At 43.0% G+C, this 21350-nt stretch overlaps 4 protein-coding genes across 6 annotated transcripts; 2 read left to right on the forward strand and 2 right to left on the reverse strand.

The window, feature by feature from the left end:
• Positions 1 to 482: 482 nt before the first annotated feature.
• LOC124200171 (acetyl-CoA carboxylase-like) lies at positions 483 to 10899 on the reverse strand. 2 transcript variants are annotated; one of them, XM_046596311.1, is made up of 27 exons: positions 10762 to 10899; positions 10049 to 10142; positions 9756 to 9973; positions 9195 to 9318; positions 8989 to 9118; positions 8814 to 8926; positions 8557 to 8743; positions 8274 to 8476; positions 7976 to 8185; positions 7798 to 7908; positions 7502 to 7732; positions 7251 to 7428; positions 6606 to 7189; positions 5911 to 6538; positions 5527 to 5834; positions 5167 to 5460; positions 4731 to 5096; positions 4221 to 4668; positions 3960 to 4156; positions 3470 to 3896; positions 2923 to 3401; positions 2467 to 2852; positions 2181 to 2406; positions 1987 to 2115; positions 1556 to 1921; positions 1199 to 1492; positions 483 to 1123 (listed from the first exon to the last, which is right to left on the reverse strand). In XM_046596311.1, exons 1-27 carry the CDS (start codon positions 10869 to 10871, stop codon positions 827 to 829), a joined length of 7338 nt encoding a protein of 2445 aa, XP_046452267.1. In that variant the 5' UTR covers positions 10872 to 10899; the 3' UTR covers positions 483 to 826. The 2 variants fall into 2 exon arrangements, with proteins under 2 accessions (XP_046452267.1, XP_046452266.1); XM_046596310.1 differs by having other exon boundaries at positions 9756 to 9979.
• A 298-nt stretch (positions 10900 to 11197) lies between these two features.
• LOC124200172 lies at positions 11198 to 14565 on the forward strand. The gene is made up of 7 exons (XM_046596313.1): positions 11198 to 11690; positions 11760 to 12749; positions 12818 to 13016; positions 13093 to 13446; positions 13513 to 13686; positions 13762 to 13991; positions 14078 to 14565. The coding sequence occupies exons 1-7, from the start codon at positions 11647 to 11649 to the stop codon at positions 14349 to 14351; spliced, it is 2265 nt and encodes a 754-aa protein (XP_046452269.1). The 5' UTR covers positions 11198 to 11646; the 3' UTR covers positions 14352 to 14565.
• A 91-nt stretch (positions 14566 to 14656) lies between these two features.
• Positions 14657 to 16735, reverse strand: LOC124200173 (JNK-interacting protein 1-like). Of its 2 annotated transcripts, XM_046596315.1 has the most exons (8): positions 16641 to 16726; positions 16418 to 16528; positions 16036 to 16310; positions 15837 to 15965; positions 15669 to 15764; positions 15163 to 15605; positions 14905 to 15083; positions 14657 to 14834 (listed from the first exon to the last, which is right to left on the reverse strand). In XM_046596315.1, the coding sequence occupies exons 2-8, from the start codon at positions 16498 to 16500 to the stop codon at positions 14762 to 14764; spliced, it is 1278 nt and encodes a 425-aa protein (XP_046452271.1). In that variant the 5' UTR covers positions 16501 to 16528; positions 16641 to 16726; the 3' UTR covers positions 14657 to 14761. The 2 variants fall into 2 exon arrangements, with proteins under 2 accessions (XP_046452271.1, XP_046452270.1); XM_046596314.1 differs by having other exon boundaries at positions 16418 to 16735.
• Positions 16736 to 18502: 1767 nt separating this feature from the next.
• Positions 18503 to 21343, forward strand: LOC124200182 (tryptophan 5-hydroxylase 1-like). The gene is made up of 15 exons (XM_046596333.1): positions 18503 to 18697; positions 18758 to 18853; positions 18927 to 19134; positions 19213 to 19316; positions 19393 to 19460; positions 19569 to 19619; positions 19720 to 19818; positions 19886 to 19932; positions 20022 to 20117; positions 20199 to 20238; positions 20328 to 20454; positions 20561 to 20621; positions 20722 to 20896; positions 20995 to 21133; positions 21203 to 21343. Exons 1-15 carry the CDS (start codon positions 18602 to 18604, stop codon positions 21284 to 21286), a joined length of 1491 nt encoding a protein of 496 aa, XP_046452289.1. The 5' UTR covers positions 18503 to 18601; the 3' UTR covers positions 21287 to 21343.
• The last annotated feature ends 7 nt before the right edge of the window (positions 21344 to 21350 follow it).

Genomic DNA, 21350 nt, shown 5'->3' on the forward strand with positions numbered 1-21350 from the left:
GGAGCGGGTAGGTGAGTCTAATAAAGCGTCTGCTTTACGATTGTAGATAATTGAAATTTAGGGACCTGGGTTCGACTCTCATCGTGAGCATAATTGCTTACAAGAAAAAAGTTCGTAAAAAAGTTAGATTGAGTGAACGACGCTTGCGTCAATTAGACTAGGTTTAAGTTAGTCAGAAATATAATTATTAATAAAAACTAACCTAATACGGTTGTGTGCTATGAATTAGGGTAATGAGCTATGGGTATGAGCATAGCCGGCGTCTTAGGACAATGCCACAAATGGATGACATAATATTCATTCGTTTCATACAAATTAGGAAAAGTAGCATTAGATATTAAATAAGTAAAATCCGACCCCACCCCTCCGAGTCGAACCTTTTTTTTTTATTAATAGAAAATTTTAATCTAATAGAAAATTCGAATGAAGAGAGAAGAGAAAAGAAGATTCTTATGGCCCTGTTGGTATATGGGATACACTAGTTTCTTCCTGAACATATTCTATTTTTACTCTTTGGTAATGAGAAAAAACGTACAGAGAATCAAAAGAAGCATTGGGGAGGTATAAATTTATGCAATGATCGACACAATCAAGTTCAAAATCCAAAACTTTTACTGTCGATCTACAATAATTGGGCTCTTTACTCCAGCTAAGCTGGATGCGACGAAAACAAGTGGCGAGCATAAGATATGAAGATATAATAGGAATGCATTTTTACCGAATTCCACATTGAGAGAAATAACAGATACGGTACAGCATTTAGAAGGGCTGCACACGACGTTTGAGCTAAACGAACTTTGTCGGATCTATACGACATTTATAACAATCAAGGAACAGCACCAGGGCTGCTATCTAGAGAGGCGCTACAACTGGTCGCGGCGCTTCCAGAAGGAGCCACCGCCTGTGCTACGGGTGCAGGAGCAGGTGCCGGGGTGCCGTCCAGACGACCTATGGCTTTGGCCACTTCAGCTCGCTGAGCGGGACTCAAATTCTGAACTATGTGCACAATCGAGTCCAAACCAATTTCAGGAGTCTCCTGCATTAAGGTGCGGACCTGAGCGAGGGCAAATTCCCGTTTCAGACAGCGAATGTTCTCCATCAGAACAGGCTTCTGACATTCACCCTTAGGAGAAAATAGACAGTTAGTTAAATTGATCCACCAAAAGTGTTATTTTTTTTTTAAATCAAATAATTTTACTTTTAGTTGATCTTCCAGCCATTCGACGACGATTCGATTATCTTCCCACAAGTAACCATCAGTTGCACCTTTGTCTTCAACAAACCAACGGCGAAGCATAGCTTCGGCTTGAGGATGAGTGAGTTGTTGCTGAACTTGAATAATTTTTAAGACAGTTTCCTTCTCCAAGAGACGGCGCCGCAAGCGCCAATAGAAGTAAGTACGCGACTTTTTCCACGGAACAATGTCATGAATGACACCTTTTTCGTGCATGCGTTCTGGAGTGTCGTGCAAATCAGCGAAATAAGTTGCAACCTAAATCCAACATCAAAGAAAATGTTATTTTCAATTCACAGTGACTCGTTATGATATCCATACCTGTCGGTACATAGGAGCCAGCAAATCTTCTCGTTGGTTCAACTGTTGTTCCAGACTTCGTTTGTCAGTTGGGTTCAACTCTGGCTTAGATAATTTCTCCCGCAATCCTTGGATGACTGGATCAATACGCGCCATGGTTTTGAGCAGATCCTTGAGTTTAAACTTGACCTCGACAACACCCTCTGGTTCGAGAACACCGCCACGAGATTCGGGATCCGCATACATTTCCATGTAAGATTCGTTGATGGTTGGATCGATGACGACCCAAGCACCGCCACGAAGTTCGGCAAATGGCGGAATGTAGACCATGATAGGTTGCTTATATTCACGCAACCCATCCACAATATACGCACCGAATTTGACCACCTTGGAGAATCACGGCTGTTAATACTACTAGCTCTTACAAAGTATCATCACAATAATAGTTTTACCTGTTCGTACATGTCCTTCATTCCGCCCGAGAAGCCTCGCCAATTGGCAAAGATAATTAAAGGCAATTCTTCGCGACTAAAATCTAGAATAGCTTGCGCTGTCTTATAAGCCGAGTCCGGGAACCACACCTATATACAAAGACAAATGTTTTAACCTACAACTTCTGCCGGTGAAAGAAATGTAAGTATTTTACCTGTCCAGCTTGGGAAACCACTTTGGCTTCCGAATCAAGATTGGCTGGATCCGCGGGTAAGTTGAGTTCAACGGTACGCGTCTCGACAGCGATAACTCCAATGGGAATACCACCTAGTCTTGCCCTACCGCAAACGACAGTTTGGGCCCAAGCGGCCATGATCTCGTCGAATGAACCTCTGTCAAAGAAACCAGATTCCCACTCGTCTGGATGAAGTGGATTTTGCCTGAAATAACAAACGACATTTGAAAACCCACATTCAAGGTATTGGATCCAATTATTTTACCTGCCAGACAGGAGCCAACGGGGATCGTAAGGTGCTTTGGTTGGCATGTACTTTATTTCACGATCGATGGAGTCGTAAATCGGGTTGATCGGCAGAGGAGCGCCCTTGCATTTGGGCATGTACGACAGCCAACGCAAAATGCTCTGGATGCCTTCCAGGTCATGAGCGTCCGTACGGTGAGACACGCCGTTGTTGTACATAATCTGAATGCCTCCGAGTTGCGAGTTCGATGTATAGACTTCCCGTCCCAGCAGTCTGTTAAGAGCACTATATCCAGTTAAAATGATGTGCGAATTTTCGATCTGAATAACACGTTGACCCAGGCGGACCAGATAAGCTCCGATGCCAATAGCTCGACAAGACACCAAGGAAATAGTCACAATATCCTAGACAGACAACAATAAATGAATTACAATTTTCATGATGGGAATTAACTTAAAAATTGTTATTTGTTACGTTGTAAGCTTGAGAAGATTCCCCGGCAATCATTCCGGAATGGCGGAGGTTTTCAACACCTAGACCGTCTTCTTTGCCAATAATGTCAGTAATTCTATATCGTGCCTCCCCATGTTCGTCGATCAGCTCGGCGCGGACTGAATTGAAAGCCGCAACTTTCTTGAAATCGTCCGGAGTCAAGTAAATGTACTTGAAACCCTTTTCTGGGTCGCTATTGTCGACCCACGCAACTCGGAAGAGATGCTTGATTTCTTCCGCTAGCCCAATCCTAGCTCCACTGTTGGCCGCGATGTAGATACGCGGAATTTTCAGTGATCGAGCTAACTGCGAAGCGGCCAAGAAAAGCTTATCTTCTTGAGGGCCAAACGAGCCGATCATGAAGGTAATGTCGTTACAAATGACAATTATTTCTCGCCCAGTTTGATATTCCGGCGTGATGAGTTTAACTCTCCAGGCTACCATGCCGATATTGTTTTCTCCTAAAAGTGAATCCAATATTGCGATTAACTTAAGTTAAATGGGGCAAAATAAGATAAATCCAACATACCCGGAAGCCTTTTCTGCTCGATCAAGTTTCCTTCGACATCCAACACCAATTCGACAGATGTAACCAACAATTCAGGAAGGATGATGTTCTCTTTCGAATTGCGAGCGATGTACTCATTCCACATACGTTTGCACGTCTGTCGGAACATATCCGGATAATCGTAGACGTAAGTTGTGCCGTTGGATTGGGCCTGGAATCGTTTGAGCTGTAGATAATCTTTGGTCATATAAGGAGTTGAAATGGGAAGTCCATGCAGAGGTCCGTGACGAGGTCCATATGCTTCGAATTTGACGACTCCAGTTCGTGGATCAGTCGTTTCTCTATACATGCAAATGTCCAGGTAATATCCACTCTCGTTGTTGAGGCACAGACGGATCGGAACAGTCTTGCCGTTATGCGTCTGCCGAATGATCATTTTCAGCTCAGCCTAAACCCCAACAAATAAGGATGAACAAAAACAATTATATTTTAATCTGATTGTGAACGGTACCTGGAGAACGCGGAGCTTCCACAGGCGCGGACCGTAACGCATCACCATAGCCCTAACACTTTCCTCAATCTTGGAAGGATCCATAATGACCGTTGGAACAAAATTGAGAAAGATGTGATTGCAATCTGTGCGCCGGCTGTAAGGATGGGAGAAGGCTACTTCCAACTCGTCCATTGCTTCCAGTAACAATCGTTCACCTAAAAGGAAAGGCACCCAATGAAGCTAAAGAGAATCTAGAATAAATGCAACATGGAAATTTACCTTCGTTTTGCAAATACTCGAAAGAAGCTTCTTTTGTAATCAAATCCGAATGACGAATTATGGACCTGATGAAGAACCGATAGTCGGTTACTTCCTGGCCTTTGGCTACTTTAGCCTTGCCTAAATATAGGTGCATCTTTTGGTTGGATGTGGGGAGCGCCTCTAGTTCGTAGGTGCGTAAACGATTTATTTCTAATTGGAAAGCGAGAGCAGGCTCGAGATGTCTGTAAATCCGATCCTCATTGAAGTTGTCTCGTGCGCGGAACGTGAAGAATTTGGGATGTTGCCGGCGGAAGAGAACGACAAACGTGATACGACGGATACCCCGTTCAATCAGAAGAGGTCGTTTCTGTACACAAATCGCAGTAAACTTTTCGCTGAGAACAGTATCTTCCACTTCTTCGGTGTAGCGAATAGCAACATTAATTATGTGGATAGCCTCCGTGACCTTAAAAAAACAAACATTGATTAAAACACTTAAAACAAGGATTGATTTTCAAAAACAAGTACCATCTGTTTGGTTAGACTATCCATGTAAGAAGTATCTGAGAACGAATGAGAAAGGGTGACCGACTGCGAAAGCATGTTGATTCCGCAATTTTCACCATCCGAATCTGAACCACCGTTATCAGCGCTCTCAGGAGTTGACGGGCGCGAGTCTTCAAAGACTTCCATCATTTCATCGAAATGATTTTCAAAGTCCTCCAAACGAGAGAAGGCGGCCATGCAGCCAGTTCGGTTGCAGTTCTCCAAGTCAGTGGGTAGATCTATGAGGTTGGATACCTCGTCAAAACTAGGGATGTGAGACATGACCAAATTCATATTTGCAGCCTTGTTGTGAGGGATGCGATTTGGGTGGGAAGAGGGGAGTAAAAACTAGGGAAATAATTTGAAAAACCATTATTAGTGCGTGTCTGAGGTAATAGAGCAAGGCTATGTTTTTTACCTCAAAATGAACGACGCAGAGATTTTCAGAAAGATCCTTATGCTGAAGGCACGTTAGTTCATACGAAGTGTAAGAACGACGGACGTAGACCTCCAAGGCAGCCATTCTGACAGCCCGATTGGGATGTGAAAAAAAATCATGCAGTACATCAAAGATGGATGTCTCAGACATGATGAGCTTTTGGAGATTTTCAGGATGGAAATCGTGGCCATAGATGTCAATGGCTGACAAGAAAATCGATTCCATTTGATTATGACGCAGCTCGTAGGCTGGCTGGTGGGCAGCAATCAACACCTGAACAAAATAATGTATGATTAATTAATTCTTTAAAATAATTTGACCGAGCTTCAAAAAACATACCTGTCTGGCTCTGAGAGCCACTTTGGCATTTTCGGAGCGATTAAGCATAGTCAATTCTTTGAGAATGGTGGCCAATTCGTCGGTAAGACCCGGTTCGTGACTCCACAGATGGTCTATAAGCTGCGTGACCAACAAATTCTTCTTCGTCGTCTGCGAATGAGAAAATATCGTGGCCACAACAGCCGCCATCGTTTCCTTATTCTTTTCGCGCAGCATGGATACACACTTATCGTAATGACCGTTTTGAAATTGGCCCTCTACTACCAAGTATTGTTTCAGTAAATCGTGCACTACGGCCTTCATTCGACCTGAGGAAAAAATTAGAAAAAAATTAAGAACAATTCAAAATTCACATTTTAAATTTTTACAAATCAAAAAGATTACCTCGAATTCCGTTTCGATAGCGCTGGACAAGCTGAACGATTCCTTGAGTGGTAAGGAAAAAGACATCACGATCGGCCCGCTTCTGTAGTGTTGCGGCGTGAGTGTCAATGACGCTAGCCACTTGCTGACTAGGAAATTGAGCAAGGACGGAAGTAATGTTACTAGCGTAAAGAGCCATGAGCTTGCGAATTTTCTTTTCGACCGAAGCAGGGATACGGCCAGAGATGGATGATATAACATCCTGCAACTCCAACAGGGGTAAACTGGGATCCTTAAGGACCGTCATCATCTTCTCAATGGTTTCTTTGATTTTGGGCTGGAAAAATGGATCAGGTAGGCAATATCCAGCAAAGATATTATCCATGACAGAACGGCAGCTTTGATAGATTTGGTTCAATTTGTCCCCCCATACAGGCAGGGTGGAGCCTGGCTCACTTTCTCGGAAACGCCCAGTAAACATTTGAACGCGCTGAATGCGTGATGCATCATCTAAATCCAAGTGGGCGATGATGGCCCCCGAATCTAAAATTGCTCCAGGGCGCTTGTTGTAATATAAGCAACCCGACTCGGTAACAGTGACCGTCATCACCATTTTCATTACCTCAATCTCCGCATACGCTTGGCCGGCCTGTATTGATCAAATAAAAGTTAGTTTCCGCTTGATGACGGCGCATTAATCAAACAAGTTTACTTACTTGGACATGGCCTCCTTCCTCAACCATAAAGCCAAGAAGTTTGCCAGCGGTAGGCGTGCGAAGGATTGTGGGGTCGTTCTCTTTTTCGAAAATACAAGTCTGATTGCCAATGACGACCCGGTAACGATCCACCTCCTCCTTCATGTAGGTATTGTAACTGGCTCCATCGACAGAAAGGAGAAGCGATCCATCGGCAAGCCTGTGCATCTCCAGCTCTTTGTACGAGCCGTTGAGTGCCAGGAAGTAGCTGTTGGGCCCAGATTTTGTGGTTTGCATTTTGTATTTAGTTCCTTCGTAAATCAGCTCCACCTCCACACAGTTGGTCAATGTGTAGGCTGGAAGGACTTGACCTCTTTCTAATGAAGCCTGGAAGTGCTGGAACGAATTAAGTATAGTTTGATCGGCAACGTGCAGCGAACCGCAAATAACAGCCAGGAGCTGATCAGGTTTCTCCGACTTGAACCGTTGAGCGATCATAGCGTCTAGCCATGTTGTACTGATATTATTTCTCTGAAAATCTTCTGTTTCCAAGAGTGTAATCAAATACTCTACTGTGGTGCGGAAATCGCCTCGAATTGATAATTCTATTGAAGAAGACAATAAGGATTAGATGGACCCAAGAAAGAACGGAAACGGGGAAAATACCTTTAAGCGCAATGACCATATTTTCACGAGCTTCTTCGCGGTCTTCGCCCCATGAGAAGCAATGTCCGAATTGTGAGTCGGCAAATTCATGTAATCCGCCAGATGCTGCTACGCTGAAATAACCCCAAACATTTTTGGACGAACGGAAATTCAATTCTTGTACTGTACCAGAGCTGGGCTATATGACGGACGGAAAAAAAATGAATGAACAGATTGTTATCGGTAAATGAGCACAAATTAATCAATCGTACTTTGAATCCCTCCTCTGGATTCTCGCTCGTGATACGGGCAGCGATTACGTGCCCCCATGGAGTAGGAGGATTAGGAGGGTTATCAAAATCAATGGGTATGTTATCCCAAGGATTAAGACGGTATAAGGTACGAATCGATTTGATTCGATACAAAGGAATACCCATAGCAATTTGCAGCTGAGCAGCTGGCAAATTCACGTCTGACACCATCTCTGTGCAAGGATGCTCCACCTGTCATTTAGAAAGAGTATTGAATTAACTCAAGAAGAATTAAGAAAAATGGATGAAAATAAAACCTGCAAGCGAGGGTTCAATTCCAAAAAGTAGAAGCTTCCGTCGGCTTCGTATAGATATTCGACAGTTCCCGCACTGACGTAACCGACCATTTTAGCAAGACGGACAGCAGCCTAACACCATCAAGGAAACTGGTTAAAAATCCAATCGTTTTTTGCAGATGCCAAGAAGTCAAGACACCTTTTCCATTTGTTCAAAAATGTGGGGTGGAGCGATAGCACAAGGAGCTTCCTCAATGATCTTTTGATGACGTCTTTGAATAGAACAATCTCGACCGAAAAGTGAAATGGCATTTCCATATTGATCGGCTAAAATCTGCACCTCCAAGTGATGAGCGCAACCGGCTGTCTTCATAATGAAAATAGGTGAACCTTGGACCTCCGCTTGGACCTAATTAAGTCAAATTTTTAAAAATCTATCAGTCAGCACATTATCATAGTTTAATGATTAGTCGGTACTAATCTGTAACAAGAGTAACCTGGCGGAAGAGGTTGGCAAAATCGTCGGCAGACTCAGATTTCCGGATGCCCTTACCACCGCCACCTTCACTAGCTTTGATCATGACCGGAAATCCGATCCTCTGAGCGGCCTCCAGACCTTCCTCTGCTGATTCAACGCATCCCTTCCGGTACAACTCTGTCGAAATTTTTATCCGCTTATCGCGAAACTCAGCCTTGAGTCCTACAAATCAAAGTGGGAAGTAAATAGGATAAGACCATTTGTTCGTTTGGCTCAAAAACTGTGGGAAAGTTCAGGCTTACCAGACCCAGACCACGAAAGTGTTGGGATATCGGCCGTTTGGGCTACAATACTTGAGGCTATTTTATCACCTAGCGCCCACATGGCCTTTTCTGGCGGCCCAATGAAAGCAATGCTATTCTTAATCAATAACTCTGGAAGTTTAGGATTTTCAGACGCGTGACCCCAACCAGCCCAGACGGCTTGCACCTGGTAAAAGAGGAAAACAAACCGGTTTTGTTTATACAATACGGTAAATTTATGCATTCTTCGTTGGTACCTGCATACGCTTTGCAATGTCCAAAATCAGTTCAACATTAGCATAATTGTTGTTGTTGGTTCCTCCAGGAACTGGTACGTAGTGGTCAGCCATTTTGATGTACTCCGCGTTAGCTGTTAAAATTCAATACATGGACTAAGTTTTTTTTTACATTGATGTGGAAATAATGAAGTACCTTTCAAGTCTTCAGGCGTAACCATAACGACGAAGCGGATGGCCCGTTCGTTTCGAAACATTTCATAAGCCCATCTGCGTATAGAACGCATACACTTGACAGCTGCGATTCCATTGTTGGCAATCAATACCTATAGATTTCAAGAGATATCAAAATAAAGCACTCACACCACTGACATAGACAACACAGGAGACACCATTACTCACTCGATTGATTACACGATTGCCGCCAAACTGTCTAACAAATTCCTCTGGTGTAGCCACGTTGAGGTCCTTATTGAGCTCCATTCCGCGTTGCTTCACACGCAAATGACTCTGCGACATAGTAGCTCTACATTTCAAATGGGAAAACAATCACACTAGGAGCCAAGGAGAAGCGTCACTCCATAAAATAAAAAGAAACAAATGCTCCCTTCAGTCATTGGAGAATGGCAAGGGTCTTCCGATATGGGCGACGTCAGAAACGATCTAAAGGCCGCTCGTTATCACACAGTCTAGAATCCTGTTCTGTTTTGTTTTTGTTTCAACACATTTAAAATGCTTTATCAGCTCCCTACTGACAGTAAATGAAAAAAAGTTGCCATCCCGTAATTCGAGCCACACGCTTCTGAACTAAAATGGGGAGTCATCCTTATCCCTGATCACCCACCCCACTCGTGGATAAGATTTTCTGAAGCGTGTTGGAATGAAACACTGCGTAGAAGCGCGGGAAAATGGTTGGACTTTAAAAAATTAAAAAAAATGGGGGTACGTTGACCCGTATATTACCTCATCAAAGATTTCTGATGCTTAGAGTTTTTGCTGTCTTGGCCGTTAGTGGACGAATCATCTGATATAGTGTCCTGGCTTCCAAGCGAGATGACATCCTCACACAAGTCTCCACTGCCGTTGCTGATACTTTCCTCCTCTTCTTTATTGGTAGATGCTGACACCGGACGGGGATTTCCGCTCTCTCCAACACCGTCGGATCCCACCAGGAAACTGACCTGCACCCATAGTCATGATAAGAATTTTGTTGTTATTTTTTGCGACTTTAACTGTGAAATGTTTAATAGCTTTACTTGATTTGGAAGACGTACGGAGTTGTTGCTAGTTGATCCTCGATTTTCGGCCATATCTGGGGTATCGGTCAAGTTAACGGCCGTTTCGGCCAACCTGCAAGAAGGCAGAATGTGAGTGAAATCGGACTCGCACTCCATGCTGCTGGCGTGTGTGTGACGTAAAGCGTCCATGAATGGAAAGCGCTCTAGACCCCCAACTTTCTCTACCCCAGGCGATCAAGATTTTATCAACACTTGCTTTCGTCGACAACGTAATACCCCCAAGTTTCACTGGAAAACCCAATGTTTTGAACTCAATTTCTAATGAAACACCCCCATTTTGTCAAGGGCAGAATCATATTTTTGACCATCATTCTTAGAAACTGACAGCTAAAGGAATGTTGTGAACAGGTTTTTAAAGGTGAATGAACGGGGTTGGGGCCATCTGGCTGTGTTCCGCCTTCTAAAAATCGACTAATGACGGTCAGGCAGCTTTGAGCGATGGATAAAAACTAATGCGCATTGAGATAAATTTTTCTCAAGGAAGATATTTAAAACAATTTTTTATCAGCAGGTATATGAAAAGCACAGAAATATTATTTTGTAAGCAAACTTTGGTTCCTATAAAATCTCGAAATTCTGTAAATACTACCTGAACATAGCAAAGTGCCCCACTTAGATGCTTGTTAAGTTAAGTAAACACCTTACTCTCAATATTTAAAAAAGAGTTCTACCTGTTTGTGAAAGCCTGAGAGACAAAGTTCCAGATGGTGTTGCAATAACTGAGTTCAAATTCTGTATCGGTATCAACAAATGGAAATTCAAGTTGAGGACAACTTTGCATTGAACCAGGATGACACTATTGAATTAGGTGCTGTTCCTGGAACAGGCGCTGAACTACTAGACGGATGCTATGACTGCTTTCTCCCGAAAACCAGAAGAAGACATTTTTACCTGAGGTTTCAGAAGTAGGCCACCAGACTCCCGGAACACACAAGAAGATTCAACTCAAACAAGAGAATTTTTAGCGAGATTTGGCGTGGGTGAAAACTTCAAATAAATTACAATAAAAACATCTGAAATAAATAATAAAAACTGGGAGGGTGGTTGATTGGTCAACAATAAATAACTATTTAGATCCGACTAAATAAGGAGCTCAAAGTATTGCAAACATCTGTCGTCTGCTGTTTCTCAATGGCTTAAATTACTATGGTAACGGGACTAGGATATGCAACATCATTTTTAAAAAATAATTTGTTATGATGATTTAAAAAGAATTTTTATTTTGAGAACAAAAAATATTATAAAAATACATTTCGTGATAAAAATGTACAATTTTACAAAATGCATTACCTTCACGAATCACGATATCCCATTTGACAACGGTGTTGAGTTCAAAATTCAAAATTCGTCTAGAGACGGTTTCTCCTAACGTCGACGCTCTGGTGGGCTGCCCCTGGTTAGACGCGTATTTGTGCAAACTCGTTTAGGAAATCATTTGATTAAGAGTCAGAACGTGTGAAGGAAAACTGTAATAAGTTGAGCTGTCACTCTTGTCTGAAATAGTTGCGTAGTTAATAAGCTTCTGCTAAGATATAACCTGGCTTTCATAAAGAAAAATGGAGCAGTCAGAAACAGTTCTTGACAAAGATGAAGAAATTAGGTAAGCTTAAAGATAACCAAAAATTTTCAAACTACTAATTTGTGCTAATATCTTACTAATGTTTCATAGGAGATTACTTGAGGAAAGACGTGAGGAAAGAAAACAGAAACTGCTGGTGAGATTGGGTCGCAATTTGAGTAATCCTCTCAGCGTTTCATCTTGGGAAGCACTGACAGGAACATTGAGAAGCAAAAAAGCACCAACGAGTGCTGTCAAATCCAAAGAACCTGTTCAAGCCCAAACTGAAAAGGAAGTGAAACCAAATGTTTCATCCTGGGATGCCTTGAGAGGATCGTTGAAAAACAAAAAAGGAACAGTAAAGGCAACTACAGTAACCAAGCCTAATGAAGCTGTCGCTGTTAAAGTAGAAAATGCTGCCAAATCTGAATCAAGACCAATTAAAAGAACTTTATCATTTGGTCAGACTGCAACAAGTCTTAAAAGAACGAATTTAGCTAATGGAGGAGCCACACTGAAACGAGCAACATCATTCAAATCCATCCCAACCTCAGCTAAAAAGCCTGTTGCCCCTCCAGCTACTCAACCAACCAGCGTACAAAAACAGAAGCTGACAGTTCCCTGTTCTCCCAATTTCACTAACCGTACAAAGCAACAAACAGCAGCCATAAAGTCTGTGGCTTCAAGCACTAAACCTGTTGCTGTAAGTAAAAGAGCACCGGTTCAATTACCCAGGTCATTTCAACCTGTTTCATCATCGTCGGAGAAAGCCCTAGACACGGCAGAAACTGTTCCTGAGGTCATTAAGCGTAAGTCGTCATCATGGATGATACCACTGACTCCAGAGAGGAAAGCATCCCCTTCCAAGACTGGTCCGAATGCCCAGCACACACCGAACGTCAAGCCTTTCATCCGGAAGTCGTTTAGCGAGTCGAAGACTGCTTCGAACCGTTCGGTTCAGATCAATCGTTCCGTCAGCTCCGTTTCGATGATTCGACCATCGACTTCAACTCTTCCTCGTAGGAGCGTCGCTCCCAGCCTTCTAGGAAACGACAGCAGCAGGCGTTCAGTTTGGGGTGTCTCAAAGGAACCTTCTGAAAAGTAAGCGATTTATTTTCCTCCCTGGAGAAGGGGAATTTATTTGTTAACCCTTTCATTCCTTTGCATAGGGAAAAGGTACAGCATTGGTTGGAAAAGAGAGGCCGCAGCGTTGCTAGTTGTCGCCACTTGGGATGTTTAGGTCACCAGATCAAGGACTTCAAAGTGCCAGAGCGAAAATCTAACAGCGTCAAGAGCATCCGGACCGGCCGACTTGATGTCACCGGAACGGTCGAAGGAAGTGTGTGTGCTTCCCCTATACTACTCAAGGTATTAACATTTATAACGATTACGATTTATAGACAAATCAGTTTGACTTATGCAAGGATCATTTTGACATTTCTAGCGCAAGTCTTCGGTGATGAACACCACTTTTGAAAAAGAAGATGACGATGAACAACGCGTGTTGACACCACCACCTCAACCAGATTTCGAAAACGAATCAGAAGAAGCCGCAGGCCATTCGCCGCGCAATTCATCAATTTTAAACGTCACATTTGAAAAGGAAGACGATCAAGAGAACCAAGATTTGCCCGCAGCTTCGCCGATTTTGAAGGAAAACTCTGCGATCGATGAGGAGACGGACAACTTCCACACTCCGACGGAAATAAACAAGAGAGATTCAGTCTTGGATCTCACCGATTTGCAGGAAGGCCGCGTCGACTCGCTAATGGAGACCATTTCGGCCCTATTCAACGAGGTATGTTCCAACAATTCCTGACCCGAGAGAGCTGTCTAATATAATGCGAATGATTTCATATTGCAGCCCGTCTATCCTGAAGCCCAAATCGAGAGCTGGCTCAATCAATCAGAAGCAGCTTTCCCAGCAGTCAAGAGCACGGCTCTCTACTGGGACATTAAAGCCCGTTTGGAAGAGCGGCGTGGCAACACTATGGAAGCCCTTGACATCTACAGCCAAGCCCTTGAAAACAAAACCGAGGTACAGTATAAACAGTTGGGCCTCATTTTAAGCGATGGCGCGGTGTATAAAATTTACCCCCGTTTGTTTCTCCAGTCTTTAGATACGATGAAGCAGTTCTTTGACGGCTTTTTGTTGCGCATCGGATCAAATATGCCCACGGGCCAGAGAACACCGCTGCTTAAAAGTTTGGGAGTGGAGACTCCTTTGATCCGCCAAAGCCGGCGTTTGACTCCCCGCCGCCCTTTGTTGGACTCGGCTCAAGCTTTTAATTCTACGACCATCAAGTACGAACTGAAGCTCAAACAAGTCTTCGATACCATCGAGTAAGTTGTGTCTCCATTTATGCAGTTCCGTATTTTAAAAAAAAAAAAAAAAAACTCCTTCTGATTGACTGTCTTTGAACGTTTAGTCAAAAACAACAAGAGAACAATACTCCTAGCCTCAAGAAGAAAGCGACGAAGACCCCGATGAAATTCAATACGGCTTCCAACAGAGTATCAGTAGCCAGCGAGTGCCCATATCAATTGGTCGCCACTCCAGTCAGGCGCTCAATGAGACCCAAAAAGGGGATGGTCACTTTAAACGAACAAGTTTTGTACGTCGGCCAACTGGATGAACTTTCGCCTGCCACCAGAAGCAAGGCCGTTGTGCGTAAAAACAACGCCTTAACCACTGATCTCTGAATCTAATTAATTGTGGAACCCAAAATTCAAAGCATAATCTTCCAGTTCTGTCCCATTTCCCATTGTGTTTCTTTTTCTTTCTTTTTTTTTCCATTGCATTTTCGTTTTGTTTTAAGAAAAAATTTGCATTCTCTTTCGAAGTAGATGTCCCTGAATTTGATTTCAGTATTATTCGCCCGTGGAAATGGTTTCAATAAATTTCGGTTATACCAGTTTTCTACCATTCGTCGTGACTGTATTGGTATTTAATTAATTCACGTTGAATGAGCAGCTTGTGAAATGAAGCACTCTAGAAAAGACGAGAAGAAATATGCGACTCCGTTTATCACAAGGAGAGATGTGAGAGTTTAGAGGAAGTATGGGGGAATGTAAATATAATAACGATTATCAAAAGTGCTGAGATGAATAAATTACTCCATGTAGAACTCGTGAATCGGGTAGGCCAACTCGATGAATTTACGACAGAACCGTTGAAACGCTCTCCTACAGCCAAATGATATCATTTTTACATTTTGAATAATAGAAAATTAATAATCGTTTCTATGTTTAATACCCGATAGCTTCTGCTACGTGACGAGTTGAGCCGTTACCCTGAAAGACATGACAGGCGAACCGCTCTTCAGTCGGATGTTTGGTGATGAAGCCGAGGTAGTGCTGCTCACTCGGATGAAACCCGCAGAACGTGACATTTTTCAAAGCGAAAAAGTAATCGTGACACGGGAATCGGTCCATCTGTCGTGTGTGTGTTTCCAACCGTGAATTAAAATTAATTGAAACGAAATAGAGAGAGAGAGCTAGACAATACTCTTACGTCATTTTCTTTGCACTTGTCCATGACGTGAAGTCCCTGGTCGGAGATTTCTAGAAAACAAGGCTGCGGGTGGGTGACGGGAGATTTGCGCATACGTTCAACGGCCGAACAGATCACCTGCTCCCCTTTGTTGACCATCGTTTCGACTGATCCCAAAAAATCCAGGGCGTAGCGCTCCTTGTTGACCCGCCGTCCGTCGGGATCGAAATCGTAATCGACGTCGACGACGTAAGCCGCTGGGAAGATTCCTCGACGCTGAGTTCGCAGGTTGATCCCGTCACACCAACAATCGTCGGCCTCCTGCTGGACGTAAACAGGATCTCCGATGTCGATGTCTATCTCGTCAGAGTGTCGGCCGGTGAATTTGTGCAGACCGCGGTGTGTAGCCTCGACGTCGGTCAGCACCGGGAGTGATTCGGCGCTCGGCGTCGAAGACGCAGTATCTGTTATTTTTAAAATTCAATTCGTTATCAATTTCAATAATTAATTATAGGGGGGAAAATAACCTTTTGAGCCTTCTGGCGAATGAGCCGTCGAGTCTCGTCCGGAATCGCCATCCGTCCCTGGCCAAACGTCAGATTCACAAGGACTGTGTTCTCCTGCTGTTTATTTTTAATAAAAGGAACTTTGGATGATTGTTTTGTTATTTGGACAATTGGAAATAATTATAGTACCTCGATAGTGAAGGTGAGGCTTGAAAAATTGGCGATGACGGTGTTCGGATACTAATGAAATGCACGACGACCCGATATCCAATTGCGATAGCTCATCGGCGAGTGATGGAGTCCGTTTGAAATCCAATTCTGTGTATAATTGATTAGATATTGATCCTTTTCTTTTTTTATTTCGATAAAACATGTTTTGATAGTATACTTTGATGAATTTTTGGGATTTCTGGTAGTTTTCTTCTTTTCCTTTCGAGTGGCTTGTGATTGATTTCCTTGACAGGATCGTTGGCAGCCCCATCTTCTGGATGAGGAGCTACTGGTACATTTTCTGTCGTCCCAACGGAAGTTTGGACAATTCCGGTGCTTCCCTCTTCAACGATCGTCGATTCCCGTTTGGCAAACGGAAACTCGGTGGCACACGATGAGAGTAAGCCCTCGAAATTCGGCAAATCGTCACAGGGCGTGATGTCGTGAACCAAACTGCATAAATATGCAAAACAAAACGATATGATAATATACTAAAACCCCACCCCGCTAGTCTAACATAATCAATGAAACAGCCAAGTCAAATGATGACAACGACTTACGTGTAGCACTTGGCTGACGCTCGTATGTGCTGAGGTAATCGATCGAAATGCAGACGAAACTCTTCAAACTCGGAATCGGCCATGATTTTCGGTTACAACCAAAAACAGCAGCTGAAGAACTGAATTCGGCAAATAATAATAATGAGCGGCCTGGATGCAGCCTGCAGCTGGGGGTGTGTATATTAACAACTACTACTCGTTACTACAGAATTCGGCTATTTACTGAGCAAAGTCTCGACCGAATAAGTTTCCGATGCGTATACATATACGGCCGACTTTGGGGTGCTGGATCGTGCCGGATCCTCTATACGTGCCAACGGGAGTATGTAGAAAGAGGTGTGGCTGCTGCCGAGTTAGTCCCCCGGATTGCGCATGCTCACGGGGTGGTTGGTGTTCCAGCAGGATGCCATAGCGTGAGCCAGAAAAGAAATGTGTCCCGAGACCATGGAGATATTGATTTTTTCCCAAATTTCTTTTTCAAGTCAATTTATGTTCCTCCTCCTGTGTGTTTTTGATAAAAACTCAACACGCACGACGCGGGTCGATTAATCTAAGGAATGGGCATCTAAGCAAAACACTCCGTCACTAACGTCGTCGCCGATTAGTATCTACGTTTTAATTCAATCAGCGTGTGGGCGTATAGGCCACTGCGCAGCGCCAAAGTGAGAAATACTTAAACGTTGGCACGACTTAACATCGTTTCCAGATGATAATCTTCGTCGGCTATATCACGCAATACACGAATATAATCTGAGCTTTTTTTTTGCGTGCGTGTAGGTGGAATGGCCAGAGTCCTATGTAATAACGGATGGGATTTCTTTTAACTGTCACCAAACCACACATCGTAGATCACGCGGCCAATTTTTCTTTTTTTCCTTCCAGCGGATACGTTCTGTCCGCCCATATCGTCGATATATCGGCGACCTTAATCAGATGATGGAATGCGCTGCTGCGCGGAGGAATTGTAAAAATATAAAATAAAGAAAACGCGGAATAGATAATACTGTACGTCAGCAGCACTGGGCTTTGGGACCCAGAAAGTTTTCAATCACTTCTCAGCGATTGGGAATATGTATAAAACGATCGGAATTGAAATAGATTCAACAAACGGCACCCAAATAAGTGTAATATTCTTTGATTTCTTTTAACCTTTTGTTATCTGGCGTTTGTTTATACAAGAGCGCCAATGCATTCGACCGGAAGGTTCATCCAGCACTCTGGCCGTTGGGGAGAATGAATAGATGTTGATACATTATAAACGATTCTGAGCGTCGGGACGCTGATTATGGAATCGTTTTTATTTTTTCTTTCTTCCCATCCACTTTCTCTCTCCCCCACCAGTAGGTCGACGCTGTGTCTATATAGGGCCTGGAGATAGATAAATCCATTCGATGCCCAGCAGCAGCAGCAGCCATCAAGGCGAAAAGCGCCAGATCGTCAAGAGCCACTCTAGAGAATTGCAATATCCATCTGATTACTGAACCAACTGACTGTTGAATAGTAATCAATTCGAGAGAAGCTTCTGGCAATTCTTTTTTCGGTATAACTACGTCGACAAATGTGCATATAAGATGACGCCGCTTGTTCAACCAACCTGGACTGCTATAGTAGTCAGTGATGTTCAAAAGACGACTATTGTTCACCTTTTTGAAAAAGAAATCTAAACTTTTTATTCAAGCTCGCAGATGACGTATAGTATCTCGTCATAACAATAGCGCGTAATGATCATTATTACTATACACAGCAGGTCTTTACGGTTTTTTGAAACCGTCACACAATTGGTTTCGTCAGACAATCGACAGGCATATCTCCGTGCAGACTAAAATATCGTTGAAAGGCTGATACACAAGCCAAAAGGATTGTTGAAGAAATGGATCCTGCTGGATGGGGAAGACGCTCTCTCTATACGATTCGATATCCAGATGAAGCCAATCGGCGCTATGAGAATTGGATGCGTGCGCGTGGGCGAATCAAGAACCATCCGGCCGGTTGGTGGGTCAACACGGTGCACGGACGGGGGGTGCGTCGGACTCGGGGGGGGGGGGGTATATAAACCTGCTGGCCTACTGCTCCGTCTTCAACCTTCCTGCATTCATTTCTATACATCATCCGCCGTGTGTCGTATTTTTATATACTATAGTCAGGTTTTCTCTCTGCTGCGATTCTACCAATAAGTATTTTAAAATGAGCGCATCCGGCAAAGGACTCCTCGGTCTTTGGCTGTACAGGATGGGCGAAGAAGAGTGGAAAATGAAGGATTCTTATCACACCGATCGAGAAGTATGTTTAATCATTTATTTTAATTAAAAACAATTAAATGGATTGTTTAATGACAATTAGATGGTGCCCAAAACTGGCGATACCAAAACCAATACGATGATCTTTTCGTTAAAAAATCAACCGGGAGGATTAGCTCGAGCCCTCAAAGTGTTTCAAGTTGGTCTATTTATAATTCTAATTTAGCGATCAATTCTTTTTATTTTTTAAAATGCGCGTTTTATGATATAAGGCTAAACGAGTGAACGTCGTGCACATTGAATCGCGTCCTTCGATGCGCCGGAATTCGCAGTACGAGATTATGGTGGACGTCCAGTGTAACGACAATCAAATGGCCGAGCTGATCGCTTCGCTTCAAAGTGAAGTGGCCGCCGTCAAATTGGCCGAATTCGACATGGGAGTCGATCCGCCAATGTCGCCGGCTATTGGCGGAAGTTTCGGTAAGTTTTTCATCAGCAGTTGGTATAACAAAATTTTAAAAGTGGTGGCCTAATAACTGCGGAATGACATGCCAAAAGATAATTTTGACGAAATGGTCTGCTGGTTCCCGCGTCGCATTTCCGAACTGGATCAAAGCCAGCGCGTTTTGCTTTACGGTGCGGATTTGGACGCTGACCATCCGGTAGAAAAATCTTGAAATGGTTTTTTTTTAAACATTATATTCAAACTAATTTGTCGCCAATCTTGCCTATGTAAAGGGATTTAAAGACCCCGTCTATCGTAAGAGGCGAAAGTATTTCACCGACGTGGCCATGGCTTATCGCTAGTAAGTTCCTTCTAGAATATAATACCAAGTAGTATACTATAAAATACAATAATCAATTCTGTTATGTTTCTTCATTGATGTCTTGATTTGATCGAATCCTATACCCAGCGGAGAACCCATTCCCAGAGTCGAGTACACTGCGGAGGAGATCAAAACCTGGTAATCAATTCAATTCGGCGCATTATTTGATATTGTCCGAATGCTGGGTTATTATTACCGAATTCTTTTATTGACTGTTGAGTAACATTTATACTTACAGGGGGGTTATCTTCTCCGAGTTGCACAAACTTTATCCAGTCTATGCTTGCAAAGAATATTTAGAAAACTGGCCGCAACTGGTCAAATACTGCGGTTACAGGTACATCTGAACTATCCAAAAGTCCATTTGACATTGGGCAGCAATTCAAAAACATTTCCTTTTCCAGAGTGGACAATATTCCGCAACAGGCGGATCTAAACAACTTCCTAAAACGTAATAGCACACTTATACCTTTTAAAGCTTGTTTTTTGTTAGTTCACTGTGCAATTCTGTTTCATAACTGGTTTTTAATTTATTAACAGGGAAAACGGGATTTACTATTCGACCGGTTGCCGGTTACCTGTCACCAAGGGACTTCCTGGCTGGATTGGCTTTCCGAGTTTTCCATTGCACTCAATGTAAATGATTCATTCAAATCCTGATGGTGTATTTATCATTTCATTCTCAACCAATGTTTTATACGACTATATTGATCACAGACATCCGCCACAGTTCGGATCCGTTCTACACTCCAGAACCGTAATAATATTTTTATCAAAGTTTCAATGATATTACCATTTCCATTGCCCATTATTAAATGTGTTACTTTTACGCGAAACTTTTGGCAGAGATTGCTGTCACGAACTGCTCGGTCATATGCCATTATTGGCTAATCCGAGTTTTGCGCAATTCTCGCAGGAAATCGGATTGGCTTCACTGGGCGCCACGGACGAGGAAGTTGGCAAACTCGCTACAGTGAGCTTGAAAAATTCCTTTTGATTTCAATCTAAAATGAATAAATTATGCAGATTTTTTTTGGGGGGGGAAGATGTTTGTTAAATAAGGCTGTTTGTTTGTTTAGTGTTATTTCTTCACCGTCGAGTTTGGTTTGTGCAAAGAAAACGATACTCTCAAGGTTTACGGTACGCATCAATCACCACCAGCGCATTTCCTTATTTAATTTTATTTTGCGGTTTTTCATTTTGTTTTGTTAACAAACGATTTGGCGTGTTGCAACAACAGGTGCGGGACTGTTATCGTCCATCGCCGAGTTGCGTCATGCGCTCTCGGACGAAGCCAAACCGAAGATCAAGCCATTCGATCCGGAGGTAACCGCTCACGAGGAATGCATCATAACGTCGTTTCAAAACGCTTACTATTACTCGGAATCCTTTGAGGAATCCAAGGAGAAAATGAGGTTTGGACAACAACAACAACAACAACATTTCTTTTGGAAAAATAACCAAAAGCCGATTCATCATCACTTTTTCTCTTGTGTACATAATAAATCTACAGGAAATTTGCGGCTACCATCAAACGTCCGTTTGGCATCCGCTACAATCCGTACACGCAAAGTGTCGAGGTGCTCAGCTCGGCTGAGAAAATCGTCGGTCTCATGTCGGAATTGCGTGGCGACTTGTGCATCGTTCACAACGTATAGTTCCCTTATCCAACAACCGTTTGACTAAGAAAACCTTAATTTATTCAAATTATCCTTATTTAGGCTCTGCAAAAGATTCACGAACAGGACGATTCCATCAACGTTGACCAGCTGGCCAGCATTCTCAACAAAGACATGCCCATCTAAATTGACACTATATTAACTATCTCTCGACATTCAAATTATCCATCAAATATAATATCTCTATCAA

The sequence above is a fragment of the Daphnia pulex genome, chromosome 8 (assembly GCF_021134715.1).
Source record: "Daphnia pulex isolate KAP4 chromosome 8, ASM2113471v1".
Taxonomy (NCBI): Eukaryota; Metazoa; Arthropoda; class Branchiopoda; order Diplostraca; family Daphniidae; genus Daphnia; species Daphnia pulex.